The sequence below is a fragment of the Phodopus roborovskii genome, unplaced genomic scaffold, assembly GCF_943737965.1.
Source record: "Phodopus roborovskii unplaced genomic scaffold, PHOROB, whole genome shotgun sequence".
Lineage (NCBI taxonomy): Eukaryota > Metazoa > Chordata > Mammalia > Rodentia > Cricetidae > Phodopus > Phodopus roborovskii.
Window position 1 is genome coordinate 5,192,819 of NW_026125540.1, and position 14,262 is coordinate 5,207,080.

General features: G+C 35.8%; 1 protein-coding gene across 1 annotated transcript in view; it reads left to right on the top strand.

The window, feature by feature from the left end:
- Naa15 (N-alpha-acetyltransferase 15, NatA auxiliary subunit) overlaps positions 1-14,262 on the top strand; it is a 64,292-nt gene that overhangs the window by 23,580 nt on the left and 26,450 nt on the right. The window contains exons 3-9 of the mRNA XM_051176896.1: positions 1,967-2,071; positions 4,686-4,843; positions 5,670-5,804; positions 7,007-7,160; positions 8,701-8,820; positions 12,026-12,121; positions 12,235-12,341. Coding sequence (XP_051032853.1) covers positions 1,967-2,071; positions 4,686-4,843; positions 5,670-5,804; positions 7,007-7,160; positions 8,701-8,820; positions 12,026-12,121; positions 12,235-12,341 — 875 coding nt within the window. The remainder of the gene's footprint in view (positions 1-1,966; positions 2,072-4,685; positions 4,844-5,669; positions 5,805-7,006; positions 7,161-8,700; positions 8,821-12,025; positions 12,122-12,234; positions 12,342-14,262) is intronic.

Consider the following 14,262-nt stretch of genomic DNA (forward strand, 5'->3'; position numbering starts at 1 on the left):
TGAAAACCTCTCTTCAGTTATCTGGATAGTAGGTTCTTTTGTATTCTATTTTTGAAGTATGTGTTCTGGTAAAGGAATTTTTAAATTAATTGTGGTAGTTTCATAATCAGAAAGTGTCTTCCCTCTCTTTTTTCTAAAACATTTTAGGAAGAAAAATATTTTCCTTGTATTTTAACAGATTGAAATTAGGTTGAAAATCAAGTAGTCACTGGAGATACTTTTAGACAGATAACATCTTAGGGCTTTAATTTGTTAGTTTGTGAGAACTGCCATCTTCTAAGTCCAAGGGTTACATATGCACACATATCTGGGCCCATGCATATCTTTATTCTTTCCTGTAGTTCTAAATATTTTTTTTTTCCTTTTTTTTTTGTGTGTGTGTGTGTGTGTGTGTTTGAGACAGGGTTTCTCTGGGTAGCCCTGGTTGTTCTGGAATTTGCTTTGTAAACTAGGCTGGCTTTGAACTCAAAGAGATCTACATGCTTCTATTAGGGTTAAAGGCTTGTGCCACCACCACTTAGCTTTAGTTCTAAAATTTGATCTTAAAAATTAGGCAAATCAAAATATTTTTATTTTAGCGCATAAGATTTCTGCATTTCAAGACTTACGATTACTTTTTTGAGAAGTTACTATTTCCCACAATACTCTTAATTTTAAAATGTTCTACTTTTTAAAATTTATTTTTACTTTATGTGCATTGGTGTTGCCTGTGTGTATGTGTGGTTGAGAGTGTCAGAGCCCTGGGACTGGAGTTACAGACAGGTGTAAGCTGCAATATGGGTGCTGGAAATTGAACCCGGTACTTACCCACTGAGCCATCTTTCCAGCCTTACCCCCACCCCACTCTTAAAGTGGTATTGGGAATGGTGAGCTTCTGCCATCTTTAGCTGCACTCGTCATAGTAATCAAAAATACATTTCTGAAAGTCAGAAGTGTAGGGGATGTATAGATGGCAGTGGATAAAGTACTTCCTAAAGCAAACATGAAAAGCTGAGTTTGAATTCCTCTAAACCACAAGAAAAGCCAGACAAGGCAATGTGCACCCTTGTAAGCCCATTATACTTATGGGGAGATAGGAAACAGAGACAGAAGAAATCTCAAGAATCTGGGAAGCCCTATTTTATCATACAGAATTGCAAATGACACCCACATGGCAGCTCACAACTGTCTTTAACTTTTAGGATCTGACACCCTCACACAGACATGAAGACAAAACACAGATGCACATAAAACAATAAAAATAAATAAATTTTAAAAAATTAAGTCTGTTTTTAAGATAGTGTTTTCTATTTTAAAGGAATAGGTATGTTTGTAGTCAAGGTCATGAATTTCCCTAACAATGCCAATAAAGTAAGTGACTATTACTAGATAGTCTGCTTAGTCTGCTCGTATATTTTGTGGGGTTTGTTTTGTTTGTTTGTTTGTTTGTTTGTTTGTTTTGAGATGGTTTCTTTATGTAGTCCTGACTGTCCTAGAACTTGCTTTGTGGACCAGGCTGGCCTCATACAGAGATCCACCTGCTTCTGCCTCCCAAATGCTGGGAATAAAGGTGTGTGCCACTACTTTACTGCCTGGTGATTTTGTGATTGTTATTTTATTTTTGTTGAGACAGGTTTTTACTATGTTATCCTGGCCAATCTAGAATTTTGTATGTAGATTAGGCTGGCCTCAAAATTATAAGAGGTTTTTCTGCTTCCAAGATAAATGTCACCATGCCTGGCTAGGCTTTATCTTAAATTATTTGTTTAAAAAACAGCAAAAAATTCTATGAGAGCCTGCAAGAACAGAATCTAGAAGTTTTTGCATGTTGGCTTTTAAAAGTATTTTCATTTAGTACAAACCTGGAAATGCCTTACTAATGTTTTGAGACTAATGTCTCAAAATGTTTGTATTCTTTGCTTTTGAGATTATAGTTATTTCTTACTGATTACTTTCTTCCACATTCTTTTCTTTGTTATTAAACCAGAAACCCTGGCTATGAAAGGATTAACATTGAACTGTCTGGGAAAAAAGGAAGAAGCTTATGAATTGGTTCGCAGAGGTTTGAGAAATGACTTGAAGAGTCATGTGTGTATCCTTTTGAAATGTATTTAAGCTTGAGTGGGCTGTTCCCTCTTACCGTGAGGTAGTGCTTTTTTTTTCTTAAACTGAATGAAAACTGTAATCTATGAAACTTCTTCTCACTTTGGGAGAGGACATTGCTATGGCTTGAGTATTTATATTCCTCTAAATTCATATGTTGAAGCCTGGTCACCAGAGTGATGGTATTAGGAGGTTGGGTTGTCTGAAAAGTGATTAGGGTGTGGGGATAGTGCCTTCAGAAATGGAATTTGCATAATAGACCTTTTGGCCACATGTTATGCCATCTATGAAGGAGATAGCAAGACTCACTAGGTAATGGATCTATAGAAGTAGTATGAGCAGCAAATTTTTTTTTTTGTTTATAAATTACCCAGTTTAAGTATTTTGTTACAGCAGACTAAATGGGCCAGACAGATAACATGGTGACTTCACTGATCCGTGATCATAACTTTGGAGAAGTCATACTATAAGGAATATTTTTTAAAGGTTTATTTATTGTTCATTATGTATACAGTGTTCTATCTGCATGTATGTCTACATGCCAGAAGAGCGAGCCAGGTCTCATTACAGATGGTTGTGAGCCACCATGTGGTTGCTAGAAATTAAGCCCAGGTCCTCTGGCAGAACAGCCAGTTCTCTTAACCACTGAGCCATCTCGCCAGCCCCTGTTATAAGGAATATTAAAGAATCACATACTATATTGAGTAAGAGGCTGTGAAGTATAGTAACTTCACTTAGACCTTAAGCCCTACTGAGCCCTTTCCTGTTATCTTAGGACTTAGTTTCCTCATTTGTGAAATGGGAATATTTATACTCTATTGGTTGTAGTGACTTAATGTTGAAATATTATGTTCTGTTAAGCGATTGATAAGGGCTGTATTAGAGTAGAAATGCATTCAGGAAAACATAAACAAATGTACTTTGGTAGTTTTTAGTCTCTGTTAAGGACCTGTACCTGTTTGTGGGCTGGCATAATTAAGAGCTGAGTCATTTAGCATATTTTCAAGTGATTAGCAGTGTATCAGGACAGTACAGGTGAAGTCAATAGTCTGTTGAAGATAAGTACTAGATACTATATAGAACATTTTGAGTAAATATGAAGCACGGCTTGTTCAAAGAAGTGCCATACATTGTGCAAAGCAGAAGTGCGTCAAGAGTGATCAGACTAGAAAGGTAAGTCAGGGCTCAACAGTACAGTTGTAGAAACCTCCCACTTTGGATGTTGATGTATTAGCATTCTGCTCTGGATTAACTTACCCACAGTTGATGTAACTAACTTAATTTAAGTTAGATTTATTTTATGAGTATGAGTCTTTTGCCTGCATATATATGCATTTATACCATGTGCCTCCCTGGTGTCTTGGAGGCCAGAGAGGTTGTAAGATTCTCTGGAACTGGAGTTACTGATGGTATGAGTCACTATGTAAATCCTGGGAAATGAACCCAGGTCCAGCAAGTGCTCTGAATCACTAAGCTGTCTTTCTAGTCCTCTGATGAACTTTCTGGGAAAGTTAAACTCTTTGACTGTTTAGGGGAAAGAATTAAAGACACATTATCTTGGTTTTTAGCTTTTGGGTTTTAAAAAAAGGATAGGATAAAAAAGAGGGAACTGGGATTGACATGTAAAATAAGCTTGTTTCAAATTTATATTTAAAAAGGGGGGAGGAGAATGCTGGGACGGGGGGGGGGGGAGAGAAAAGACCAAAGGGGCAGTAGGATTGACTGATTAAAGTGATACAGTAAAAAGTGCTTATACTAGGTGAGATATTATTGCCTCATCCATCTCTCGTTTCTCTGTGTAGCCCCAGCTCTCCTAGAACTCTGTAGACCAGACTGGCCCTGGATACTGGGATTAAAGGCATGCACTATCATCATGCCTGGCTATATAGTATTTTTATCACCAGTTGTCAGTTTCCTTCCTTATCTATTTTATGTAGGAAATAAACCCCAATTATTGAGAGTTTGTATCAATTACTTTTTAAATGTAGTGTTTTGGTTTTATATGTGATTGAGTGAGTTTTGGGAACTTTGTTCTATATGGAAGCATTGTTCTAAAGATCTTTTAGCCAAAGGAAAGCTCCTCAGGATATCATATAAGTTATATATCATGGAACTATTTCTCTTAATGCTAAAGCTTATTCCTTACATTTATGTGGTGTTTGTTTTGTGTCAGCTAGTGATCACTTTCATGAATATTATTTCAGTTATCATTATTTTGCTCTGATGTGTAGGTATTTCTATTTATGTTTTGTAAATGAGAAATGAAATAAAGCTAATTTATTTGAGGTTATAGCATTGATAAAACAGGTTAGATTTAATTGTCTATGGCTTCAAATGCTATGTTCTGTTCATTAAATTCTCTTTTATCTTTGTAATTTTTTCCCAGTGTCCTTGTTTACATTCAGGAATTTACAAATGTTAGCTTTCTAAGTTTCTTAGGAGATTGTTTGGTGTGTATGTGTAAAACATTTTTGTTTTGAGACAAGGTTTCACTGTGTATCCCTGGCTGACTTGCTGAGTGCTGAGATCAAAGGCATGTGTATACCAGGCTGGGAATAGTATTTCTTGACATACAGGTTATATCCTTAACTAAGTTCCTTTAGGTTGGCATGTTTATGGCCTTCTTCAGAGGTCAGACAAGAAATATGATGAAGCCATTAAGTGCTACCGAAATGCACTGAAATGGGATAAGGACAATCTCCAAATCTTAAGGGATCTTTCCTTACTACAGATTCAAATGCGAGATCTTGAGGGTTATAGGGTAAGTAAAATACATATTTTTTTTTTTTTTTTTAGCGTAAGAGAAAAAGCTTGTTACTTAGAACTTTTATTATATTCTGGTAAAGACATTTCTGCTTTTTTGTTTTGTTTTGTTTTTGTTTTTGCAAGAAATGTAACTGACTGCTCCCCTTAGTGAATATACCTGTGATTGGAACAGTTAGGTTTTAAAAACAAATCTTTTTATTGTGAGATAGAGTAGATGTATTGTATAGCCTTTTACTCATTTTGTTAAACATTAATACTCAGAGTGTTGCTATTAGTACTTTGTAACTCTAGTCTTGTTATTTTCTGTAAAGCAAGTTTTTAAGTTTTGTGTTTATCTCTTTATATTAAGAACATCTAGTAGCTTCTGTTTAACCCTTAAATCAGTCTTGGGTTTATTATTTCTTCTTTAATATTCTAGTTCTTCATGTTAGTTCCTGCCACAGTGTTTCTTTACATGCCTTAATTAAATATTTGGGGTATACTTTCTAAACAGTTTGATTTGCTGCTTTTGCTTAAGGATATCTGGTATCAAGTTTAAAAAAAATACTATAAGATTAACACTAGAGGCTTCAAAGTATTTCTTTGTCGCCATACAGCTATATAATATCAGATGTTGAAATTTTTCTAAAATAGCAGAATGGTGTTACAGAATGAATAATTGTGAAGCAAATTAATGTGATCTTTTGTTTTTTTAGGGCCCTGAGAATGAAATCCAGGACCTTGTGTGCTAGTCAGTAGAGAAGCATTTGCTTTAACTGTAAACCTAAGTGTAAGTTTTTGTTTTGTTTTGTTTTTGTTTTTTTTTTTTCTGCTCCTTGAAGGAAACAAGATACCAGTTGCTTCAGCTTCGACCTGCACAGAGAGCATCATGGATTGGTTATGCTATTGCTTACCATTTACTAGAAGACTATGAAATGGCAGCAAAAATTTTAGAAGAATTTAGGAAAACACAGCAGGTAATAACAAGCCAGTGTATTGCATCTGATTTTATGTATAACTGAAAGAAATTTATATAGTTTAGCCAACATTTTATTTGGAAAGTAGCTTCAAACTTGTTCACAATTGAAAGAGTAATAGAAAAAAAACTATAGGAATTACCTATATTATATAATGGTAAACTTGTGGTACATGTACTTTAAAAATCTTTGTGGTTAATCTGCTTACATTTTCTTCCTTAAAAGATTGCAGACATGTTCTTTTACATACTTCACCATGCTCCTAAGAATTACTGTAATTGTTATAATTACAGATGGTATCACAGATGATCAAAATTAGACTTATTTCTAAGCTATAGTACACAGTGAAAATTATCCTCATTTTTTTCTTCTAACAATTTTGTTTTCAATTCCATTGTCTGGTTTTGAAGCATACCTGTCATGTGGTAATTTCTTGGGAATCTATATGAAATAATTTTTAAAGAGTTTATATTTTCTGGGGTTGCAGAGATGCCTTAGTGGTTAAGAATACTGACTACTCCCAGAGAATCTGAGCTCAATTCCCAGCACCCACATGGCAGTTCACAATTGTCTGTAATTTAATTGTCCAGTTCCAGAAGATCTAACACCCATGGCAAAACACCAATGCGCGTGCACACGCGCGCACACACACACAGACACACACACACACATACATTGGATTTGTTTGCCTTTCCTCATTGTTAAAACTGTACCCTACACAGAAATCCACAGACTAATGATGGTTGTTTCTCAGTTCAGCACATCAACTGGCATATAACTTGCTCCATTGTATTACTGTGTTAGGGTGGTATTTGCAACTGTAAACTTGTTTATGCAAAACCTAAGACCAAACAGCTCATCTGTCATCACATTTTGACCACCAGCCTTCAGCATTCACTGCCTGGGTCAGTTGTTAAAATGACAACTTTGAAGTAGGGATTTTCTCACTCCCTTTTTTTTTTTTCTAGATTGTCGTTGGCATATTTCCCTTTCCATTTATTTATTGTATATCAGAACTTATGGATTATTTTATTCAATTTATTATAAGCTATTCTTTATTTAACATTTCATAAACAGATATTTAGGAATTTTAAAAGTATTGCTATTAGCCAGGTGTTATCTTTTTGTTTGGAGGTGTGCAGATAATTTTCTAATACAAAAATACAATTCTTATTGTTAATACTCCTTGTGTCTACATGCAGACATCTCCCGATAAAGTGGATTATGAGTATAGTGAACTCCTTTTATATCAAAATCAAGTTCTTCGGGAAGCAGGTCTCTATAGAGAAGCCTTGGAACATCTTTGTACATATGAAAAGCAGATTTGTGATAAACTTGCTGTAGAAGAAACCAAAGGTATTTAAAGAAATATATATATATATATATATATATCATATATCATTGTAACTTAATTATAGCCAAGAGTTTGCTGAAAATTCATACTTGCTGGTGACAGTTACATATAATTCAGCTTGTTGATGATGGGAAAATGTATCAGTCATACATTTTGAATAATTGTGATGAAGGAAAATAGACATTAAAGATGAACATTGTTGATAGAGGAGAAAAGACCACAAAATTCATTTACTAAAACAACTTCGGTAAAGTGTTTGTTTTGATTTTTTATTTTATTTTATTCTCTTTAAAAGGGACTATGCTATGTCTCTTCTCTAGTCTCAAACCCCTGGGCTCAGTGGTCCTTATTCTCTAGCTGGGAGTAATTGAGACTACAGAGTTAAACTTAACACCCATTGTAAGCATCTTCTCTGTAAAGGGTCCTTGTTTTGAAAATACAGGGATGGGGCTATATCTCAGTTGTAGAGCACAAGCCTAGTATGTGTGAGTCCTTGAGTTCCAATTCCCAGTACTGCAAATAAATTAAAAAAAAAAAAAAAAAAAAAAGAAGAAGAAAAAGAAAGAAAAAACAAGGAACTCACTACAGGATTTGGCCAAAACACAGGAGATAATTGTAATTTTATAGAACAAGATTAACTATTTTAGAAATAACTCATTGGAAAAATTACAGTGTAAGAACTGTATACCAGATTTTATTACCAGTAGTATATATTTATAAATTAGTCCTTACTAACATACGTAGAGGAAGCTGGATTTAGCGGTCCGTTCCTGCAATTCTCCAGTGAAAGGACTAAGGCAGAGTCAAGCGTTTGAGGCCAGCCTGGATTCTAGAGCAAGATTGTGTCTTAATCCCCAACTCCCAAAAGACCAAAAACAAGCAAATAAGAAAATAACAACAGCTAAAGCAGACCAAAAGAATTCCCAGATCTCTTTGTGGTTTATCTGAGTTTCTTTGAGAAAGAAGACCATACATTCTAGAGGGAAAGGAATAAGATTTGGATTCTTTTGTGATAAGAGAGGTAGGTCCTTAAATAAATGTCTCCAAATGCTGTCATTATTCCTAGGTTGAGAAAAATTGAGCTTTGTAGTGCTGTTCATTTTTTAGTTGATTATTTGAGAGTAGGTCCTTTTTGTTGGTATAGGTTAGCCTTTTTAGGTATTCTGTTAATGTTCTGGCCTGGCTGGATATCTCTTGTGTGCATTGTAGGATGTTTTTACAGTATCCAGAGATTTGTCCAGTTAGAAGAGCAAGCAAATGTCATTAAATATTGTCAAATGCACTTTGGTTAGAGCCCAACCACATGTTGGAGTTCAAAGTATAATTTTTACAACACTCTGAAAGACCCTTCACTTACGTTATATCTTTCTTAAAATACTGAATAGTAGTGACTAGTTTGATAATTCTAAGCATGAGAGGGAAGCTGGAAACTCAGGAAAACACTATCCACTGTCAAACATTAATTCAAAATGAGACTGTGGAGAGAAGTTTTAAGGGATAGTTTTCCTTAGACATTTTAATTATTGTGTTTTTGTTAAACAGGGGAACTTCTGTTGCAGTTGTGTCGTTTAGAAGATGCTGCTGATGTTTATAGAGGATTACAAGAGAGGAATCCTGAAAATTGGGCCTATTACAAAGGCTTAGAAAAAGCACTGAAGCCAGGTAGTGTGACTTGATAGTCACTGTTTTCATCCTTTTCTCTCTTTTTCTCCCTCTTTTGTTTTTTTTTTAGACAGCATTTCTCTGTGTAGCCCTGGTTGTCCTGGAACTTGTCTATAGATCAGACTGGCCTCGAACTCACAGAGATCTGCCTGCCTCTGCCTCCTGAGTACCTGGATTAAAGGTGTGTACTATCATAGCTCAACTTTGTTTTTGTTTTTCTTCATCCTTTTCTTAATGTATGTTTTATTAATTGTTTGTGAAGTGCAGCCAGAAAAAGGTGGTGAAGACTGTAGAAAATCTAGAGCTAGGTCCCTAGGAGGTGAATTCTAGACCTGCCAGGGCTACATAGTGAGACTATGTCTCAAGAAAACTAACCAAACAAGCAAAACAAAGCCAGATTGGTTCAAAGTCTAACATGCTAAATTTTGTTAGTTTGTGCTTATCTCTGTACTTGAGAGGATGAAGTAGGAGTTTGAAGATAGTCTGACTTGAAAAATTAACTTCAAGGCCTGATTTTACATACTAATATCCAGAAATAATGAAGCAATGTATCCAAAATTAAATATAAGGACACTTCTCAGTCCTATAAAAGATTGAGAATATTCTGAAATCTATTTTTACAAGATGATAGAATTGCTTGAAAATGGCCAGTGAGATGACTTGCATGTTGGAAGAAGAGACTTGACTCTCAGTCTCTGACCTTAAAATGTGTATTAGAATTCAGATGCATATGTGTGCACATACCACACCACATCACACTCAGAGAAGTAAATGTCATAAAGGTAAATTTTTATGTATATGAGACACACACACACACACACACACACACACACACACACACACACACACACCAGTTTCTCTGTAGCTTTGGATCCTATCCTAGAACTCATTCTGTAGACCAGGCTGGCCTCGAACTCATAGAGATCCACCTGCCTCTGCCTCCTGACTGCTGGTATTAAAAGTGTTTGCCACCACTGCCCAGCAGTGTGTGTTCCACTTTTAACATGCCTGATACCCTTAGTGGACAGAGAAGGCATCAGACCCCCTTGGACTTGGATTACAATTGGTTGTGAGCTGTATTCGGAATCATGACCAGGTCTTCTGGAGGCTATCCAGTGAGTGCTCTTAACCATAAAGCCATTCTCCAGCCCCATGAATTTTTTTTTTTAGTTAAAAAAAGAAAAAACTAAAACAAACAAACAAACAAAAATATACCTTTAACCCAAGTAATTAGGAGGCAGACAGATCTCTGTGAATTTAAGGATAGGTCAGCAAGGGCAATGTAGTGAAGCCCTGTCTTCCAAAAGGAAGGAAGGAGGGAGGGAGGGAGCAAGGAAGGGAGGATTTGAAATAGTGTTTTTTCTTGGTGGGGGGGGATCTTTCTGTTTCTTCCTTGGCTGGCCTCAGATTCAGAGATGGCCTGCCCCTGTATTCAATGTACTGATACATTGTCATACCCAGCCCGAACTAACTTCTGAAAGAAAAAAAATGGTAAATCCACAATTAGCTTTAAAATCATGTAAGGGACTCATAAATTTATTCTTACTGTAATGGGCCTCTCTCTGAAAGAAGAAACCAGCAAAATCTCTGGTGAGCTGTGGCAGGCAGGCAGCCCCTTCACCTTGTGAATGTCACCATGATCCACATGCAAAGTGGTTTTGTGAGAAGATGTGTTAAATTTCTATCTCTCCCTCTTTCCCATTAATGGCCTAAAAAAGCAAAAGAAATCACTACATCAGTAACAGCTTTGCATAACCTGCACTCATTCAAGTAGAAGCTGACATGAAGAAAACAGGTAAAGTTTTAAAAAAGTACAAAAAGGAAGAAAGGTGTAGAAGTATCTAAACTGCAAGCTGGGAAGACTCAGTATGTACTATTGGGTACAGGTGATTGAGAACCAGTTGTTCCAAATACTGAGCTTGATAACCAAATGATCACCAAAAATTAAACATCAGCAGAATGTGGTGGTGCTGCCTTAAATCCCACGACTTAGAAGGAAGAGGTAGGTGAATGTGAGTTTGAGGCTAGCCTGGTCTACAGAGTGAGTTCCAGGACAACCAGAGCTACACAGAGAAATCCTGTCTTGAAAAATCAAACAAACACCACACAAGAAAAGATCACCCACACACTCTGGTTTGACCCAGTTCATCTTAAGGCTGAAATAGTGGTCCATTTTTCATGTCAATGATACATACAAGAGAAACCTTGCTGGTCATTACTTCAAATCAGAGACTTACACTTTCATAGGAACATCATCATTATCATCATCCTGTATTAGATAATGGAGGAATCTAAGATGGATGCAATTATAGCCACAAAACATAGTTATGAGAAAATACTAATTAGAAATCTGAGAGTGTAAAACCTACTTACTGAAATAAAAATCCTTCAATGCTATATTATTTTTAAAGCTATTTAATATGTATTTATACACATACATTTGTGTGTAGCGGGGAATGCTGGTTGATCCAGAAAGAAGGCTTTGGATTTCCTGGACCTTGAGTTGTGGACAGCTGTGAGCTACCTGAAATGAGTGCTGGATATCTCAGTTTGGAGAATTCTAGATCACAGACCATCTCTTTTTTCCTGAAATGAAGATCTGAAGAGACCCATTAAGACAGAGACCACATCAGACAAAGGGGAATTAGGGAAATGAAAGATTAAACTGAAGAATGGCTTTGTGCTGAGAGTAAAGGAAAACAAATATGAAGACATGGAAATAAGGGACACATCCAAAGGTTCTAAAGAAATCAAAGTTTGAGAGCTAGAGTGGAGAAGCTCAGAACAGCCCTGTACAGTAACTTAAGGTTTTTACAGGAGTCCTGAGGTTTTAAATTAATTAGTTCCTTTGTATGGCTAATGAGTATTTAACATACGAAATTATTTGGAAATACTTTAAAATGATTGTCGATACATTTAATTGCCAAGGTTACACAATTTTCTTGTACAATTTTCCCTTTTACTTTTTTGTTTGTTTGAGGCAGTCTTGCTATGTAGCTGTGATTGGCTTGAAATTTGCTGTGTAGACCATGCTAGCCTCAAACTCACAGAGATCCACCTGCCTCTCATTGTATTTTTTAATTTAGATTGTAATTTTTTATTTTGTAAACTTGTAATTGGGTAGAAATATATAATTTGTATGAAACATGTAATTTGTAATTACATATAAAAAGGAATCTCTCCCCTCCCCCCCCTTTATCTACAGCTAATATGTTAGAACGGCTAAAAATCTATGAGGAAGCCTGGACTAAATACCCCAGGGGACTGGTTCCAAGAAGGCTGCCATTAAACTTTTTATCTGGTAAGTAGAGTAATTGCAAAGGGAAGAAACAATGTTGTGATTTAAGTATGAATATGTATATGAAGGCTAATGTATGCATTGTATGAGTTGTCAGCAGAATCTTTCTCTTCCAGGAGAGAAGTTTAAGGAGTGTTTGGATAGATTCCTAAGGATGAATTTCAGTAAGGGTTGTCCACCTGTCTTCAATACTTTGAGGTCTCTATACAGAGATAAAGAGAAGGTAAAGTCAACCACGATGTCCTCTGTTCTCAGAATCTGCCTGGCTGGCTCTCCGTTCCCTGGGCCCAGCACTATCTCTTGTGAAACACAAAAGTCTCCTGGCTTACAGTGGGAATGCTTCTATTCCCTTTTCTTTTGTAATCTGTTTACTCTTTGGTGCTTTAGTGACATCAGTATTTGCTTTCATTTCCTTTAGCTCACACTAACATTTTTTTTTCCTAACCCCTTTTTATTGTTAAAAGTCAGAGTGATTTTTTTTTTCCTTTTCCTTGAAACTCTATTTTAGCCTTGTAATCTTCCATTTTTATTTAATAAGATAGTACTGTCAGAAGAATTTTTTTTTTTTTTCTTTTTTTCTCTTTTTTGGTTTTTTAGAGACAGGGTTTCTCTATGTAATAGTTCTAACTGTCCTGGAACTCATTCTGCAGATAGATCAGGCTTGCCTCAAACTCCCAAGTGCTGGGATTAAAGGCATGTGCTACTACCTTCCAGTCTTTTAAAGGGGTATTTTAATCTTTATGTTGATTGTTTCCTTGTAAGTACAGTGTCAGCAAGATATATTGGGTTAAAAACATGGAAGATAATTGGAAAGAACTAGAAAGGTGGGAGAAATTAAGCATGCATAATACAGAATGTACATTTAATTGCCAGTTTTCTGTGGAAAGGTCCAAGATATAGGCTTTATTGATTTCTCCTCTTTTCCTTACATAGGTCACATCCATAAAAATCTAATTTATTCTAGTTTTGGTGCAGTAGCAGTTCTTTTGAAGCAGTCTTATGTATATAATCCTATATTTTTTTTTATAATTTTCTTCTAATCTTTTCATAGTGTTCAACTAATTTTTGACTTTTACTAAGTTTACATGATACTGGACAAATTTGCGTTATGATAGTCTTTCAATTGTTATTAAATGCACCTAACGTGAACAGTTTGGGAATGTCATATTGCACCTTGGTGTAAATGTGTAGCCCGACTTGTGAAGAGGGCACAGGTGTACCAGAATAACCTGCTATGACAATTCTGTGCTTATAGTCCACTCACAAGGAAAATTGCAGTAATATGTTTGTTGGCCACGTAAGCAAGTTTCTTCAGTAGCAGAAATAATTAAGGGTGAATTAATTAAATAAATAAATCATAGTTTTTAAATTTTGTTTTTATATTTGGTGTGGATATTGTGCTATGTTGCCTAACCTGGCTAGAATTTCTGGGCTCATTTGATCCTCTTGCCTCAGACACTTGAATAGGACTATAGACACCTGCCACTGTGCTCTGCTTAAACTAGAGAATTAATAAAATAAAAGTACTCTGTGCCTCTGAGGAAGCCAGAAGTGTAGCTAAAACTTAGGAAAAAGTACAGCCTGGACAGACAGGTATTTTCCTGGACTTTAAGCACCCCACTTTGCTGGAATTCAGGGTTAATGATATTTTTCTTCTGGATTATGAGAAGAGTTCATTTACTAGACACTTAGAAAAATGCCCATTTCACATAACATTTAATTCATTTTATTTATTTGAGACGAGACTTCAAGTATCAAGCTTCAGGCTTGCTGCATAGATGGGGCTGGCCTTGATCAAAGTCTTGAACCTTCTGCCTCCACCTCCTATGTGCTGGCATTACATGCATGTGCCACCATGCTAGGGCATGACATTTAATTCTTAATTATAAAGAGCAAGTGATAACTGTTGGTATTCTTTATATGTTTTAAGATAAAAATTTAGATGTAAGTTATCTACAGCATTGCCTATGTCCAACACTCATCCACTGCTGGTTTAGTTGATGCTTTCTGTTCTATCAGACAAATGATGGTTTTAGGAGGCTGAATATTAATGTGTGTCTTCATTTTTAGAATTTTTTATTCTTTTTTTTTTTTTTTTTTTTTTTAAGATGGGGTTTCTCAGTGTAGCCTTGGCTGTCCTGGAA